The following is a 13,567-nucleotide window of genomic DNA, read 5'->3' as shown; positions in this document are numbered from 1 at the left end:
TAGGGGAATACTCATTCCCAATTTTGTTCTCACTGACAAGCAGTAACCGTGTGTTTCGTGGGTTGGTAATACAGCTATCCTTTTATTTTTAACATGTCTTGTTCTTATCATAGGTAGATGGCACAAACCTTCAAGGTTTTACCAATCAACAAGCAGTAGAGGTGTTGCGACACACAGGACAGACTGTTCACCTGACATTAATGAGGAGAGGAGCAAAGGAGGACGCTGAGCTCGCGTCACGGGAGGACATCACAAAAGATGCAGTTTTGTCTCCTGTTCATGCAAGTGTAAGCAAAGGTAAGGCCACGTGAATCTGGTTTTCAGTTAGACTCTTAACATCATTTTGTATTTTTTCTAATTCTGAAATTATTTAAAGAGTCACTTTTTGTCTTAAGTATTCATTATGAACCAAGTAAAAAGGGAATTTATTAAAGTTGAGATTAACTGGAACCAGAGATGCATCCATTAACTATAGAATGGGCTTCCGAATAAAGCAGATTTCTATACTGTTTATTCAGTCACCACTTCTCATTTGGAAACACGTGCAGTCATTTGCTTTCTGTCCTTGCCTTACTCTTGGATGTCATTGCTACGTTTTCTCTTTAGGGGGAAATATGTTCTGCCTAGATTATGTGTGTGACCCCCATAATGTTTCTAAATGCCCACCCTTTCCTTGAAGGAATCAACTTTAATTCAGTGTGTAGGCTTGGCTAGCTCAGTCAGTAGACCATGAGACTCCTATTTCCACATTTAGAAATGCCATTCATAAGCTGTTTGTACATGGATATGTCTGAAAATTACTGAAATCCTCGTGTAGCTCCCTGATGCAAGTATTTATTGCTAGAAGTCAGGCTGTTGGTTTGAAAGTGTGTTTTATTTCTCAGACTGTTGACCTTTCTGGTATTTATGCCGTACACTACTAATTGCAGACCAGGAGAGAGGGAAGCAAGTCACAGGAGAACTTCATTACTTCTTTGTACCATTAACAGAAGAACTTTAAGTACATGTGGTTGATGAAAAGTTTACCTACAAAAAGCAAACTCTCATTTAGGTGTTCAAATAAAGCGGGGTTTGAAAAATTCAAGTGCTTGATTATATTACAGACATAACTACTAAACTTTCTTATCTTTAAGAAAATTATGAAGAAGATGAAGATTCTTTATCTTTGAGGAGAAACACCAGCATATTACCAATTGAAGAAGAAGGTAAACACTTGGAGCCAGGTTTTTATGTTCTTTATTGATTTTTAGAGAAATGATTTTTATAGATGTGATTCAACCTCTCTGGATATATTGTAAATTACAAAAAAAAAAAAAAACTTTCAAAAAAGATTCTTGAAAATCCTTATTTACAGATTGATTAATTGCTCCAGTAGATTAAAATAGTTTATAGCTGGCAGATTTTCTTGCTGAGTCCGTCTTTTTTTTTCTTCTACATTTTTTTAAATCAGAACCTTTAGGAATCATTCAGTTACATACATGGCTTTATTTCATTCCCCTTATTTCTTAGGATAGATCCAAGTTGTCTCTTCTTGAGCAAGCAGTAATGAAGTTAAAAGGATTTTTTAAATAAACACAAGAGAATCTTTAAAGCATAAGCTCTTAGGAATGAAATTATCCTTATTTTGGGGACTTTTTCTTCTAAATTTTTCGAAAGTTTTAAATTTTGAAAGGAATTACATGAGAAATTATTAAGCCTCTCTGAGGTTTCTCTCACTATATACCTAGAATTCATCAAACTTTTTCAAAAATTTTAGGGCGGCATAGTTTTAGTATATAATTATGCCCGAATGTTGCTGCCTTTGTTTTAGGCTGGATGCTGTGTGCTTCCCTGACCTGTCATATTGCTTTAGGTGTTTGATAAGTTAAATCCAGTGAACAAAGTCCAAGACTGATCTTCCTTATGAGAATTCTGCCCTTCACTAAATAATTAGATTGAAGCTTTGTAGTTCTTTAAAATAGTTCCTCTTTCATTATTTTTTTTCTACTGAAAATTGTGATTTAACTTTTTTATTTTAAAGGGATATTTGTGTTTGCAGTGATATCCCAGGAGTGACAGGTGTAGGACTCTCAGGGATTTAGTCACATTTTGCTAGTTTTACACTCATAGGTGTAGAAATTATTTAGGATAATATGAATATCCAGAGGAGTGGGACAGGATAAAAATGTTTCAAAGCATAAAACTTGAGAGAGTAAGAAGGGATGGGTGTGGGGGATGGTCTTGAAGGCTCAGCCATCTGTTTTGCTTTGGTGAATGTGCATATGTGTATGGGAGGCTAGGTGGGAGAGGGTCTAGACTTAGAATCAGGAGTCCTACATTCTTTTAAAAATAAAGTAAAGGAAAAATGTCTGAATGATTCTAATGCATCTGTTCTAGTGCTGGTCCTCTGACAGGGGATAAGATGTTGCCTCTTCCACAGAAATTTGACTCATAATGTGAGCCTGGACAAATCATTTGACTTCACAGTAACGTCAGGAGACTAGACTTTTTTTTTTTTAATTTTAATTTTTCAATTTTTTTTAAAATTTATTTTTTACATCTTTATTGGAGTATAATTGCTTCACAATGGTGTGTTAGTTTCTGCTTTATATAAAACAAAGTGAATCAGCTATACATATATCCCCATATCCCCCCCTCTTGCATCTCCTTCCCACACTCCCTATCCCACCCCTCTAGGTGGTCACAGAGCACTGAGCTGATCTGCCTGTGCTATGCAGCTGCTTCCCACTAGCTATCTGTTTTACATTTGGTAGTGTATATATGTCCATGCCACTCTCTCACTTCATCCCAGCTTACCCTTCCCCCTCCCTGTGTCCTCAAGTCCATTATCTATGTCTGTATCTTGATTCCCGTCCTGCCCCTAGGTTCTCCACGACCATTTTTTAAAAAATTCCATATATATGTGTTAGCATACGGTATTTTTTTTTTCTCTTTCTGACTTACTTCACTCTGTATGACAGACTCTAGGTCCATCCACCTCACTACAAATGATGACTTTATGGTTTTTTAAATATGCCTGAAATCTGATCTTGGGGCATTTGTGAAAGGGGGAGAATGAAGGGTTTTGTGACTGTAGGTTGGTTGTATGAATACAAATTTCAGACTGTTGTTATCAGCAGCTTACAGATTCCCCACTTTCTCCATTCCAAATCCCACCCTGCTTGAATCACTGCCCACCTGTGTAAACACAACAGAATCAGAGAATGGGGTTATGGGAGGAGGTAGGACTAGCTGACCCTCCTCTTTCTAACCTTCATCAGCTTGAAAGGTTTCCTGTAGTCTGTGTTCACCGCTGCACATTCATACTTCTCTGGAATGAGAAAACACTCATTTTGGGGGGCTAGTCTCCAGAAATATATCGATTACTGTTTCCAGTTTCTCAAAGAGAAAACAGAATCGTTTTATTAATCTGACACATAACAAACCTGAAAAATAGTCCTGGAGTGGAAGCTCATTCATTCCACTAACAAGGAAGCAGCTAATGAGAAATTTGAATTTTAGAATACTTTTAAATTTGAAATTTGAATGCTAAAAAGTGATATTGAAAATCTAATATAAGGAGTAGTGGCGTGTAGAGATTTTTTTTTTTTAGAAGACAACCGTTATGAGTAAAAACTGTGATGTCATGGAAATCTTTGAATATGACTTGAAAATTTTTCTCAACCAGTTTATTTTAGCTAAGTGTTTTAATTCAGTATTGTTTACATAACTTGTTTAGTGATTTTCTTTTCTATTTTTTCATGTTCCTTTTTTTGCCAATTAGTATGATTCCAGTCATAGGGTTTTAACTTAAAGTACATTTTCCATTTGTTTCTTATTTATATTTTCTTATTGTACATGGAGGTACATATATTATTTGTTAATTTATTTGTTTTTGCTAAGTCATAGCATGGTCCCTTCTCTACTCTGTAGAACCAAATGAAAATGAAAGAGATACACTAACATAGAAGGCAGTGTGACTTTTTAATATAGAGTCACAAGAGGGCCACCAAGTGAATCCTGGAGCTACTTGGAGTCCTTGTTCTTTTAAATAAAAGTTAGACAATATATGAATACTTTAATGGAACTATAGTTAAGACCTAAAAGATATCTCTTAAAAGAGAATAGTTTTGGAACATGCAGATGATAGGCTTCTGAACTGAATTATTAAGATGTGTAGAGAAATAAGAGTAACTCATGTATTGAGTGAACAGTCAGACTTGGTATGACAGGTTGTGATCACAGTGTCCCTGGTACCGAATGTTCAGATATGGAGATTTTTGTGGTATGTCACTAATTGTGTCACCTCTTTCAGGGTATCCATTACTGTCAGCTGAGAGAGAAGATACAGAAGATGCTCAACAACAGGAAGCTGCCCTGCTGACCAAGTGGCAGAGGATTATGGGCATTAATTATGAAATAGTGGTGGGTTAGCTTCTCCTCCCTAACTTCCTAACTTGTGAACTGTATTTGAGCAGGAAGTTCCTGACAATAATAAAGATGACCGTCATGAAGAGTCTTGGAGAAGTAGCAAACGCCCAGGGGTTTTTTCAAGTCTTAGAGAAGTAACAAACGCCAAGGGCTTTTTTCAAAGACCTAAATGTGCTGATTCAGATATTTAAAAATTTCAAGTTGGAGAGTAACCAAGGAGCTGAAGTAAAAATGAGATGGGAGTTTTAGAACTTATAATTCATCAGTATTTCTTACAGTTGTATATATTATTTAGATATTAGGAAATGTTTTTCTGATTCTTATTCCTAGGACTCGTGGAAAGAATCAGAATAGAATGACAGAATTTACTTGAAAATAAAACAAAAATCATCATGCCCTATGTGCAGAACTGTAATTTGCTATTTCTTCCTTATCACTCTTATGCTTTTACTCTCCTTGAGGGTTTTTATTCTGCATGCTTTTCTTTGTTTCACTTATGCCATAGTGAGCATTTTGTTTATTAAAGGTTTGCATACCTAGGGTAGCAGTTGTGATCTGCTATTTTAAAAAGAGGTTTAACAAAGTAGACACAAATTATGAATCTTTAGGTATATAGCAGCAACTTTCAGGAATTTCCAAAGGAACAATAAAATACTAGGTTAGGTAAAATTTTTCATATTGCTTATAATATTCAAGTAACTGTAGATTAGAAGCGATAAAGCACAACAGATAATGACATATAAGTAATAACTAACATTTATTGAGTACTTTGTGCCAAGTAGTATTCTTAGTTTTTAATACTCATTACAAAGTTGTTTTTTTTTTAAACACTCAAGATGGTTAACAGTCAAATGAGATTTGAGTAAGTACAGCTGCTGTTACCATTTTAAATTGAGTCAAGGAAAAAATACAACAAAGTCCAGCTTAACTGTAGTTAATTTAGCAGGAAAGGAAAGTTGGGAGATTCCTTCTGTGGGGTGGGGTTAGCGTGACTGGCACGAATAACTGAGGCTGCACTCCTTCAGGCGCTAACTGAATAGTGAAGAGCGCCCTTTCCCCAGCCATTTTCTCACAGAGATCAGACCCAAGACCGTGGACTTTTAACTGCTCTTTGTGCACATGCTCTCTTGGTGGCACTTCCATTAATATGTCAAGCGTGGGATTTTACTATAAGAAAGAACTAAGCTATTTATAGGTCTTCATTAAACTCCAGGTAAATATTGACATAGATCTGGACTTCAAATTATTTTCTATGTAGTTATACAGCAAAAATGAAGTTACAGGAGGAGTAGTAGAGAGAAGGATTGATGGACATTTAAATGGGGACCTGGAGAGCTGCTCGGAGGAAGTGATACCTAAATTGGATTTTAAGAAGTAGAAGGATTTCATCCAGCATTAGATTGCAAAGTCAGATAGTGCAACATCTAGTATTAACCCTGTGCTTGTTATCATTAAGATTTGAAAAAGATCTCTTATAATTCAACATTTTTCTCAGTCCTTTTATCCCTCAGTTTCCTTAACTATAAAATAAAGGGGATAAAGCAGATCATCTTTAGTATACTTTCTGATTTTAATATTATAATGAATGGACTCTTTGTGAAAATGGTGAATTCCTAACATTTCTCATTATTTAGTGTAACAGTAGGAAATAGAAAGTTTATTCTCCTGTTTTAAGCTTTGATTCACTTTTAAAGACAAGTGTTGTCCCCTTGATACAGTGTATGGTCCAGAGCCTGGGCTCTAGGTTCAGACTGCTGAGGTTCAAAGCACTTTTGTAGCTGTGTGACTCTGTTGAAGGTAACCTCTCAGAACCTTGTTTTCCAATTTGGGAAGCAAGGATAGACATTGTACCTATTTATGAGAACTAAGTGAGATAATCTGTGTAATGGGGTTAGCACAGTCCTGGCACACGGGAACTGCTAAGGATGCGCCTTTTCTATCCTGTTGTTTGAGCTCAGACTTTTGATTTTATCTGTGGTCACTCTGACTACCCTCTATCTGTTATCAGCACCCGTAGGCACTGCAAAGTGTCTTGGGTGCTTGCATCTGGCTACTTCGTTTTGGTTTGTGTTGGTTCAAGAAACTGATAGATATCAACACTCTTTCCAAGGCAAAGCTCTAAACGTTTGCCGCTTTACAATAAGGGTTTTGAAGCTTTTGTAAGAAACTTGACCTTTTAGGGAGTGAACATAAAATACATACAGGAGAAGAAAATAACTGAAAGAATATTAAAAATTGTGATGATTTTTCTTGTTTCAGGTGGCCCATGTGAGCAAGTTCAGTGAGAACAGTGGGTTGGGGATAAGTCTGGAAGCAACAGTGGGCCATCATTTTATCCGATCTGTTCTACCGGAAGGTCCTGTCGGACACAGTGGGAAGCTTTTCAGTGGAGATGAGCTATTGGAAGTAAGCAGCTATTTCATTTTCCCCTTTGTAAATAAAATTTTTAAAAGGCTGTGGGAGGCTTAATGTGGTGAATAAGTAAGTTCTTATTTAAAATTTCTCCTCCAAAGTGTACTTGAGAAAGATAGGCAAGTAAAACTCCAGCCAAAGCAGAAATTTCAATCTGTATGTACATTGATCTTACCTAATTCCTTGCGTAGTGTTTGTTTGTTTGTTTGTTTTAGGGCCGGAGAACTATAAAAACTTTTCTTTAAAAATTTTGAAACATTCACTTTTTAGAATAGGTAATATATTCACATGTTTCAAAATCACAAATACAAAGATATACTCCAGTGAAGTCTCTTTTCTGTCCCAGTCCACTCAGTTCTCATCACGCTTCATTAGGTGTAACTGCTTATCATTGGTTCTATGCAATCTTCCAGATATTTTTCATGAATAAGTAAGAAAATTTGAATATATTTGCTTCTCCCCCTTTTAATAACATACTAGCATATAATACATGCCATTTTCTATCTTCATTTTTTTCATAATGAAGATAATAATGATTATTATGATATATCATTTAAAGAAAATGATATAACATATCATTTTGATATAATGATATAACATATAATGATATAACATATCATTATGTTATATAATAATGATATAACACATCATTTAAAGAAAACTTCACCTTTTCCCTTTATCCTTTGGGAATGATTTTATTAACTCTCCCTTTCCAAACTATTACACTGGCATATGAAACATGGGTGAAAGCTAGTGATTTTCCTGTGAGTGCTTTAGAAGTCCAATTCCAACAAGACTGTAGTGTTGCGTGTAGATTGTTTTAGGAAACACCACTACAGATCCAGCTATCGTTCTCAGCACAGCAGAGCCATGGTTATCCCCTGAGTACAGTTTATATTTATGTAATAAAAAAAATGGTTTTGAAAGTAGCCATGTTAGGAAATGTTCTTTCTTGGCCCACTTTTCTTTTTGCACAGGTGAACGGCATAACTCTACTTGGGGAGAATCACCAGGATGTGGTGACTATTTTAAAAGAACTGCCTATAGAGGTGACAATGGTGTGCTGTCGTCGAACGGTGCCACCCACCACCCCGTCAGAGTTGGAGAGCCTGGACTTATGTGACATTGAACTAACAGAAAAGGTACCAGGTTTGCAGATATAGGAGACTAATCTGAATGTATAATGGAAAGGTTAAATGTTATTTAAAAAATTTTAAGCCTTTTTTCTCTTATTTGATATTTGATTTCCTCACAAATCCTGTGGCTTATGGGATAGACCTTGGAGTCAGACAGACGTGGGTTTGAATCAAGCTTGGCACTTACTAGCTCTGCAACCTTGGGCAAGTCACTTCATTTTTCTGAATCTCACTTTTCTCCTGTGTAAAATATGAGTCTTGATGCCTATCCTAGAGGGTTGCTCTGTAGGTTAAATATGATATATAATGATATTAGGTATTACTGTGCATGTGTGCTTGTATAATTTATTCACACTATTCCTATGAATTAGACACTCGTTCCCCTTAACAGAAAATTGAAATATGAAAGTAGTGAGTATGTGGTACATATGTAGTAGAAGATACTTTTATGTAACCTCCCCAGCCCAGCGCTTGTCACAGGCGTGGTAAGAATAGGGGAGAATAAGAAACATAATTCCAAATTGTGTAGAAGTCAGTCTAGCACCATACATATCCAAATACATTTTATGTGGTGTAATGGTATTTATTATTATAATAAAGCAGGTGGACGGATTTGCATCCATGGTTCTACTGTGCAATAATTGATAAAAAGCAACGATAGTATTTAAACTAACATTTCATCATCAAAAGCACATTTTTCCTATCTAATGTGGAACCAGATTCACTTTAGTATATTTTTACTAAAAGAAGCTAATGTTTTGAACCCCTGTGCCAAGTGCTTTTTAAATGTTACCTCACTTAATCCTCAAAAATTCTATGAGATGGGTAAGTGTGAAGCCCAGGTTAAGAATGCCGCTCAAAGCAACACAGATGAAAAATCATAGAGACAGTCTTCAAGCCAAGGCCAATCTGACTTCAGATCTCGTCCTGCCATTGTGCATGTTAATTTATTAATGAAATAATCACGTGTACAGCTCACAGGATTTTAGAACCCTTATTTGCCTAGAGTACAGAACTTTTACATAGCCACTTCCTCTTGAATTGTTCTTATTTATCATAAATTATTTTTCTTTAATATCAAAATAGCTTCACATTTTTTTTTTCTAACGATAGACGTGATAACAGACACTGATGAAAAAAGTCAAAATCACCCACCATCATGCTGCCGAGATGTAATCACTATGTATTTTTATAGGAGCTCTTTGAACCATACATTTTAAATGCCTATTACAAGTTAGATATTTCTGACTTGCTACTTTAATTCATAATGGTTTCACGAGAAGCTGTTGCTACTCATATGTGCATGTTTTATTCTGGACAGATGCTGGGAATCTTTGTTTTCCTTGTAGTGTTTGTATGTGCATCTGTGGATCTAGTGCGTCTGAAATAAGAGCTGTCTGGTCTGTTTATCCAGCCTCATATAGATCTAGGTGAGTTTATCGGGTCCTCGGAGACAGAGGATCCTGTGCTGGTGATGACCGATGTGGGTCAGAATGCAGAGGAGGTTCAAGGACCTTTGGCCATGTGGGAAGCCAACGTTCAGAACATAGAGCTGGAGAAAGGGAGCAGAGGACTTGGTTTTAGCATTTTAGATTATCAGGTAAATATATGCTACTTTTAACAATTTTTTTAAAAAAAGATGACAGATACTAAACATATATTGTTAATAGCAGAGAAAAAGCAGATAATACTGCTTAGATTTGTCAAAGATGTATTCTTGTTTCTAGTAAGTCTTTCAGAATAATAATTTATATGATTAATTGATTATCGTAAAGCATTTCTTTTGACATTGAATTCTTTGAGCTCTTTTATATTTCAGCTCTTGGAAGTTTGAAGAGTATGCAGAATACTTTTTAGGAATGTTATAGAAATATAGTCTTTCTGTTCCTTTGGGGAATATGCCTAAATTATTTTTATTTCCTTGCTCTTAACTGATGGTTCATATTTGAGTGGTAAGACAGAAACTTTAAATACTTACTTCTTTTGTTAGAAGTGAATGATAGGCTTATAATTGGATATATTGTAAATTCTAATATTCTTATTATTTGACCAAACTTAGGAATAATCTTAAATTGGTTAGGTGTAGCCTGCATCCTCATGTTGTGTTCTGTGTTGAGTAACTGAGGGCCTGCGAACGCCAGTCTGATGAAGTGCAGCTGCTGTTCCTCATTAATTAATACTGAGCTGGAAAGCCATCTCAGATGACTCCAGGGAGTTGTGTTCTTTCTAGGGCCTGGTTCTGGAGTCTTGTTCTAATATTTCTGTGTATCTGAAGACACTGCATCACCAAATATGATATGGCCTCCTTCTGTATTTCTTCATTTCAAAAACAGGCCCTTCCCTCACTATACTCACATCTACCAATGGCCCACAATACTATCATCTTATCAATAAACGCTGCTGTTAATAATTCATGGATCTCAGATGATAGTTATAAAATTGAACAGTTTATCAAAAGTTAAAGTTATAATTTTACAGTTACCTGTATAATTTAAGAGGTCTACTTGGGAACCATGGAAAAGTGAGGGTGCCACTGTTTAGCGTAGACTTTTCCTAAACTCTTTCAAATGGATATATCCTTCACCCAGATAATTCACTGGGAGTGTTGTATCAAATTCTTAAAAGACACTTGGAACAGTTACCCATCTGTTACAATTCAGAGTGTACAACCTGTAACAACATTTTTAAGTGTAGAAAGGAGCTGCCTTCTCTTTCCTTTTTCGTTCTGCCAGGATCCAGTTGACCCAGCAAGCACTGTGATTGTAATTCGTTCTCTGGTGCCTGGTGGTGTCGCTGAAAAGGATGGACGACTTCTCCCTGGAGATCGACTCATGTTTGTCAATGACGTTAACTTGGAAAACAGCAGTCTCGAAGAAGCTGTCCAGGCACTGAAGGGTGCACCGTCAGGAACTGTGAGAATAGGAGTTGCCAAGCCTTTACCCGTAAGAATTCAGGTTTTGCTGATTTCTTTTTATTTGCAAACAGTATTGGCATTCAGGCTTTTATCTTCAGGTGTTCTCATGATTGAATCACGACTTTTGGTACTTTTCATCAACATGGTTATTGGCTCCATGAGTGTAAAGATTTAATTTTGAGTAATATTTTTTAAAAGAGTAAAGGGCAGAAAACAGCCAGGAAGTTCAGAAATAAATTTAAAACTTAGCATTCTGTGGTTTACTTTTCACCTTTTTTATTCCAAGATAAGGTCATGATCAATATAGAATCAAGTATTTTCTAAGAAATAGGCTTTAAAATAATCTATACCACTATGGTGGCATATTAGAGAAATTAATAGCATTAACAACTGACAGTGGAATCTTTAATTATCGTGGAAGAAAGTAGAATCTCTGTCAGAGTGGGTTAAGTTCCTATATTCTAGTGACTTCAATACATTTGTTGTCTAATTACTACAGAGCAAGAAATTGAAATTTCCAATGTGGGTTCATCAGCTTATAGCTCTCCTCCTAGGAGGGAATTACCGTCATGTTATTAATTACTGCAATATAAAAACAACTAATAAATTCATGCTACATAATGTCAGTATGCTTATTAGGTATAGTGATTGCAGCATAGCACTTATCACTGAATTGCAATGAAATATTAGAGACAATCTCAGTATTCGGTTTTTTTCAGTGTATAAAATATTTTAAGTGAAAGGGCAAATACACATTTTCTTAAGAAAACACATGCATAGATGCATTTGCATAAACATCAAATGAAGATTTGTTGACTTTGTCAGAGAGTTTGTTCAAATTGTAAGCTTGTTAATATATTTTAAATGTTTATTAAATTTTTCATTCTTTGCTCTTTATTCTACAATAAATTTCTGTAACCTATGAAAATATATTCATGAAAACACAAAGAAAGGGAGGGAAAGAGGAAGGGAAGAAGGAAGAGCATGTTAAGCAAACCTCAATCAAACCAGGATTATAGAAATCAGAACAAGAGATCAGTACAACGGGGAGTGTAAGAATGAAGATAGGCCATTATGGGACTCTACATGTTCATTAAGATTGACCATACATTTGGTTCCGGTCTTTCTGTTACACAAAGAAAATGGCAAACGTGACTAAATATATGTTTTTTACTGCCCTTATCGGGAAACCATGCCACTTACTCAGAAGCAATCTTTTTTTTCCTGGGTAGATCCAAAGTAAGTTTCTTTCATAAGAGTATTTAATATTTCAAATTTAATACGCATTGCAGTATATGATGAATATCTCTTTTACATAAAGTGAGTTTTACTGACCATTAAACTCTTATGTGTGGGAAAAGAAGATAAACATTTTTTCTCTAAAATATTTCTGCATGTATTGGTGATATAGGCAAGACAATCTAAATATTTTAGCCTGTTTTATCTGAGATTGTAATAAGAATGCTAGGTTTTCGGTCACTGTGATCATGGTTATAATTTGATATCTCAGGAGTGCAATTTAAGCATGTTGTATACATACAGAGTTGGTGGTGGTGGTTGTCTTTTAAAGCCGTGCTAAATTAAGAGACTTCACTGTAAGGTTCACTAACTTTCCTTGTCAAGGAAATTACATTCTTTAAAATAATATTCTAGTAAGGGATGACAGAGAGAAATTGGTCCTTCTTTTTAATGTTTTGTTTTTCTTCATCTTCTTTTATGTATTAACACCTAAAAGTTGCCTTCTTTCTATATTAAGAAGTCATTGTTTAACCAAATATTTGGCAAGTAAAAATGACCAGAAGATTATTATAATATAAGAAATTACTGATTTTGAATATCTTTTATAAGAAGGATGAAGAAATTGGTAGAAAGGGATTCTCATCTAACAGATGATGTTGGTATTGGAATAAACATCCTCATTGTATCTTAAAATATAAAACTGTTAAATATGAATATTTATCATATTCTGTGCTCATCATTTATGTTAAAGTTGTATGTTTATTATGACTTTATTATTTGAAAACATTATTTGAAAACTTTCCTGTTTTTTCCTCTCCTCCCCTTACTTTTTCTCCCCTCACCCTCTGTCTTCCCTTTCCCTCCCTCTTTCTTGTTCTCTCTCTTTTTCATGAACTCATCCTCAAACACTGGGCTTCATTCTCCCTGCAGCTTTCACCAGAAGAGGGTTATGTTTCTGCTAAGGAGGATTCTTTTCTCTACCCACCACATTCCTGCGAGGAGGAAGGGCTGGCTGACAAAGCCCTCTTCAGGGCTGACTTGGCTCTGGTTAGTGGCCACAGCTTATCAAGCTTTCCTTCAAAATCTTATGTGTCTTATTTTTGCTTTTCAAAATATTCTAAAGTCTTGCTATATTGTTCGTTATGTTTTGGAAAACTGGGCATTTTGCTCTAATTTCATACTTGGGCATCTCCAGGCATTCTTTAACTGTTTTCAGTATTCATTCATATATCAGTTGTTTGGCTTCTTTTTAATGAGGTAACAGGTATATTATTTCATTAGATGTTAATAAAGTGAAAAATGACATAAATTGGTTCAGTTATTGATTAAGAGCGCAAAAGCTTCCAAAAGAGGCAGAACTCATGTTTCCTATGAATACATGTATGTTAACATTACTGATTTACCAGAAACTTTTAAATTAAAATTTTATTTTTACAGGATCTATATAAAATCATTC

The 13,567-nt window shown here is 35.3% G+C and overlaps 1 protein-coding gene across 8 annotated transcripts in view; it reads left to right on the top strand.

The window, feature by feature from the left end:
* MPDZ (multiple PDZ domain crumbs cell polarity complex component) overlaps positions 1-13,567 on the top strand; it is a 167,645-nt gene that overhangs the window by 77,422 nt on the left and 76,656 nt on the right. For 6 of the 8 annotated variants that reach the window (XM_067744393.1, XM_067744392.1, XM_067744389.1 and 3 more), the window contains 8 exons: positions 114-297; positions 1,134-1,205; positions 4,295-4,404; positions 6,670-6,816; positions 7,800-7,964; positions 9,373-9,558; positions 10,691-10,900; positions 13,042-13,158. In XM_067744393.1, coding sequence (XP_067600494.1) covers positions 114-297; positions 1,134-1,205; positions 4,295-4,404; positions 6,670-6,816; positions 7,800-7,964; positions 9,373-9,558; positions 10,691-10,900; positions 13,042-13,158 — 1,191 coding nt within the window. The remainder of the gene's footprint in view (positions 1-113; positions 298-1,133; positions 1,206-4,294; positions 4,405-6,669; positions 6,817-7,799; positions 7,965-9,372; positions 9,559-10,690; positions 10,901-13,041; positions 13,159-13,567) is intronic. The other 2 variants (XM_067744394.1, XM_067744390.1) reach the window with 1 other exon arrangement.

This window comes from Pseudorca crassidens, chromosome 7, assembly GCF_039906515.1.
Source record: "Pseudorca crassidens isolate mPseCra1 chromosome 7, mPseCra1.hap1, whole genome shotgun sequence".
Taxonomy (NCBI): Eukaryota; Metazoa; Chordata; class Mammalia; order Artiodactyla; family Delphinidae; genus Pseudorca; species Pseudorca crassidens.
The sequence above is the reverse complement of the archived record's forward strand: the minus strand, read 5'-3'. Positions and strand labels throughout refer to the sequence as shown.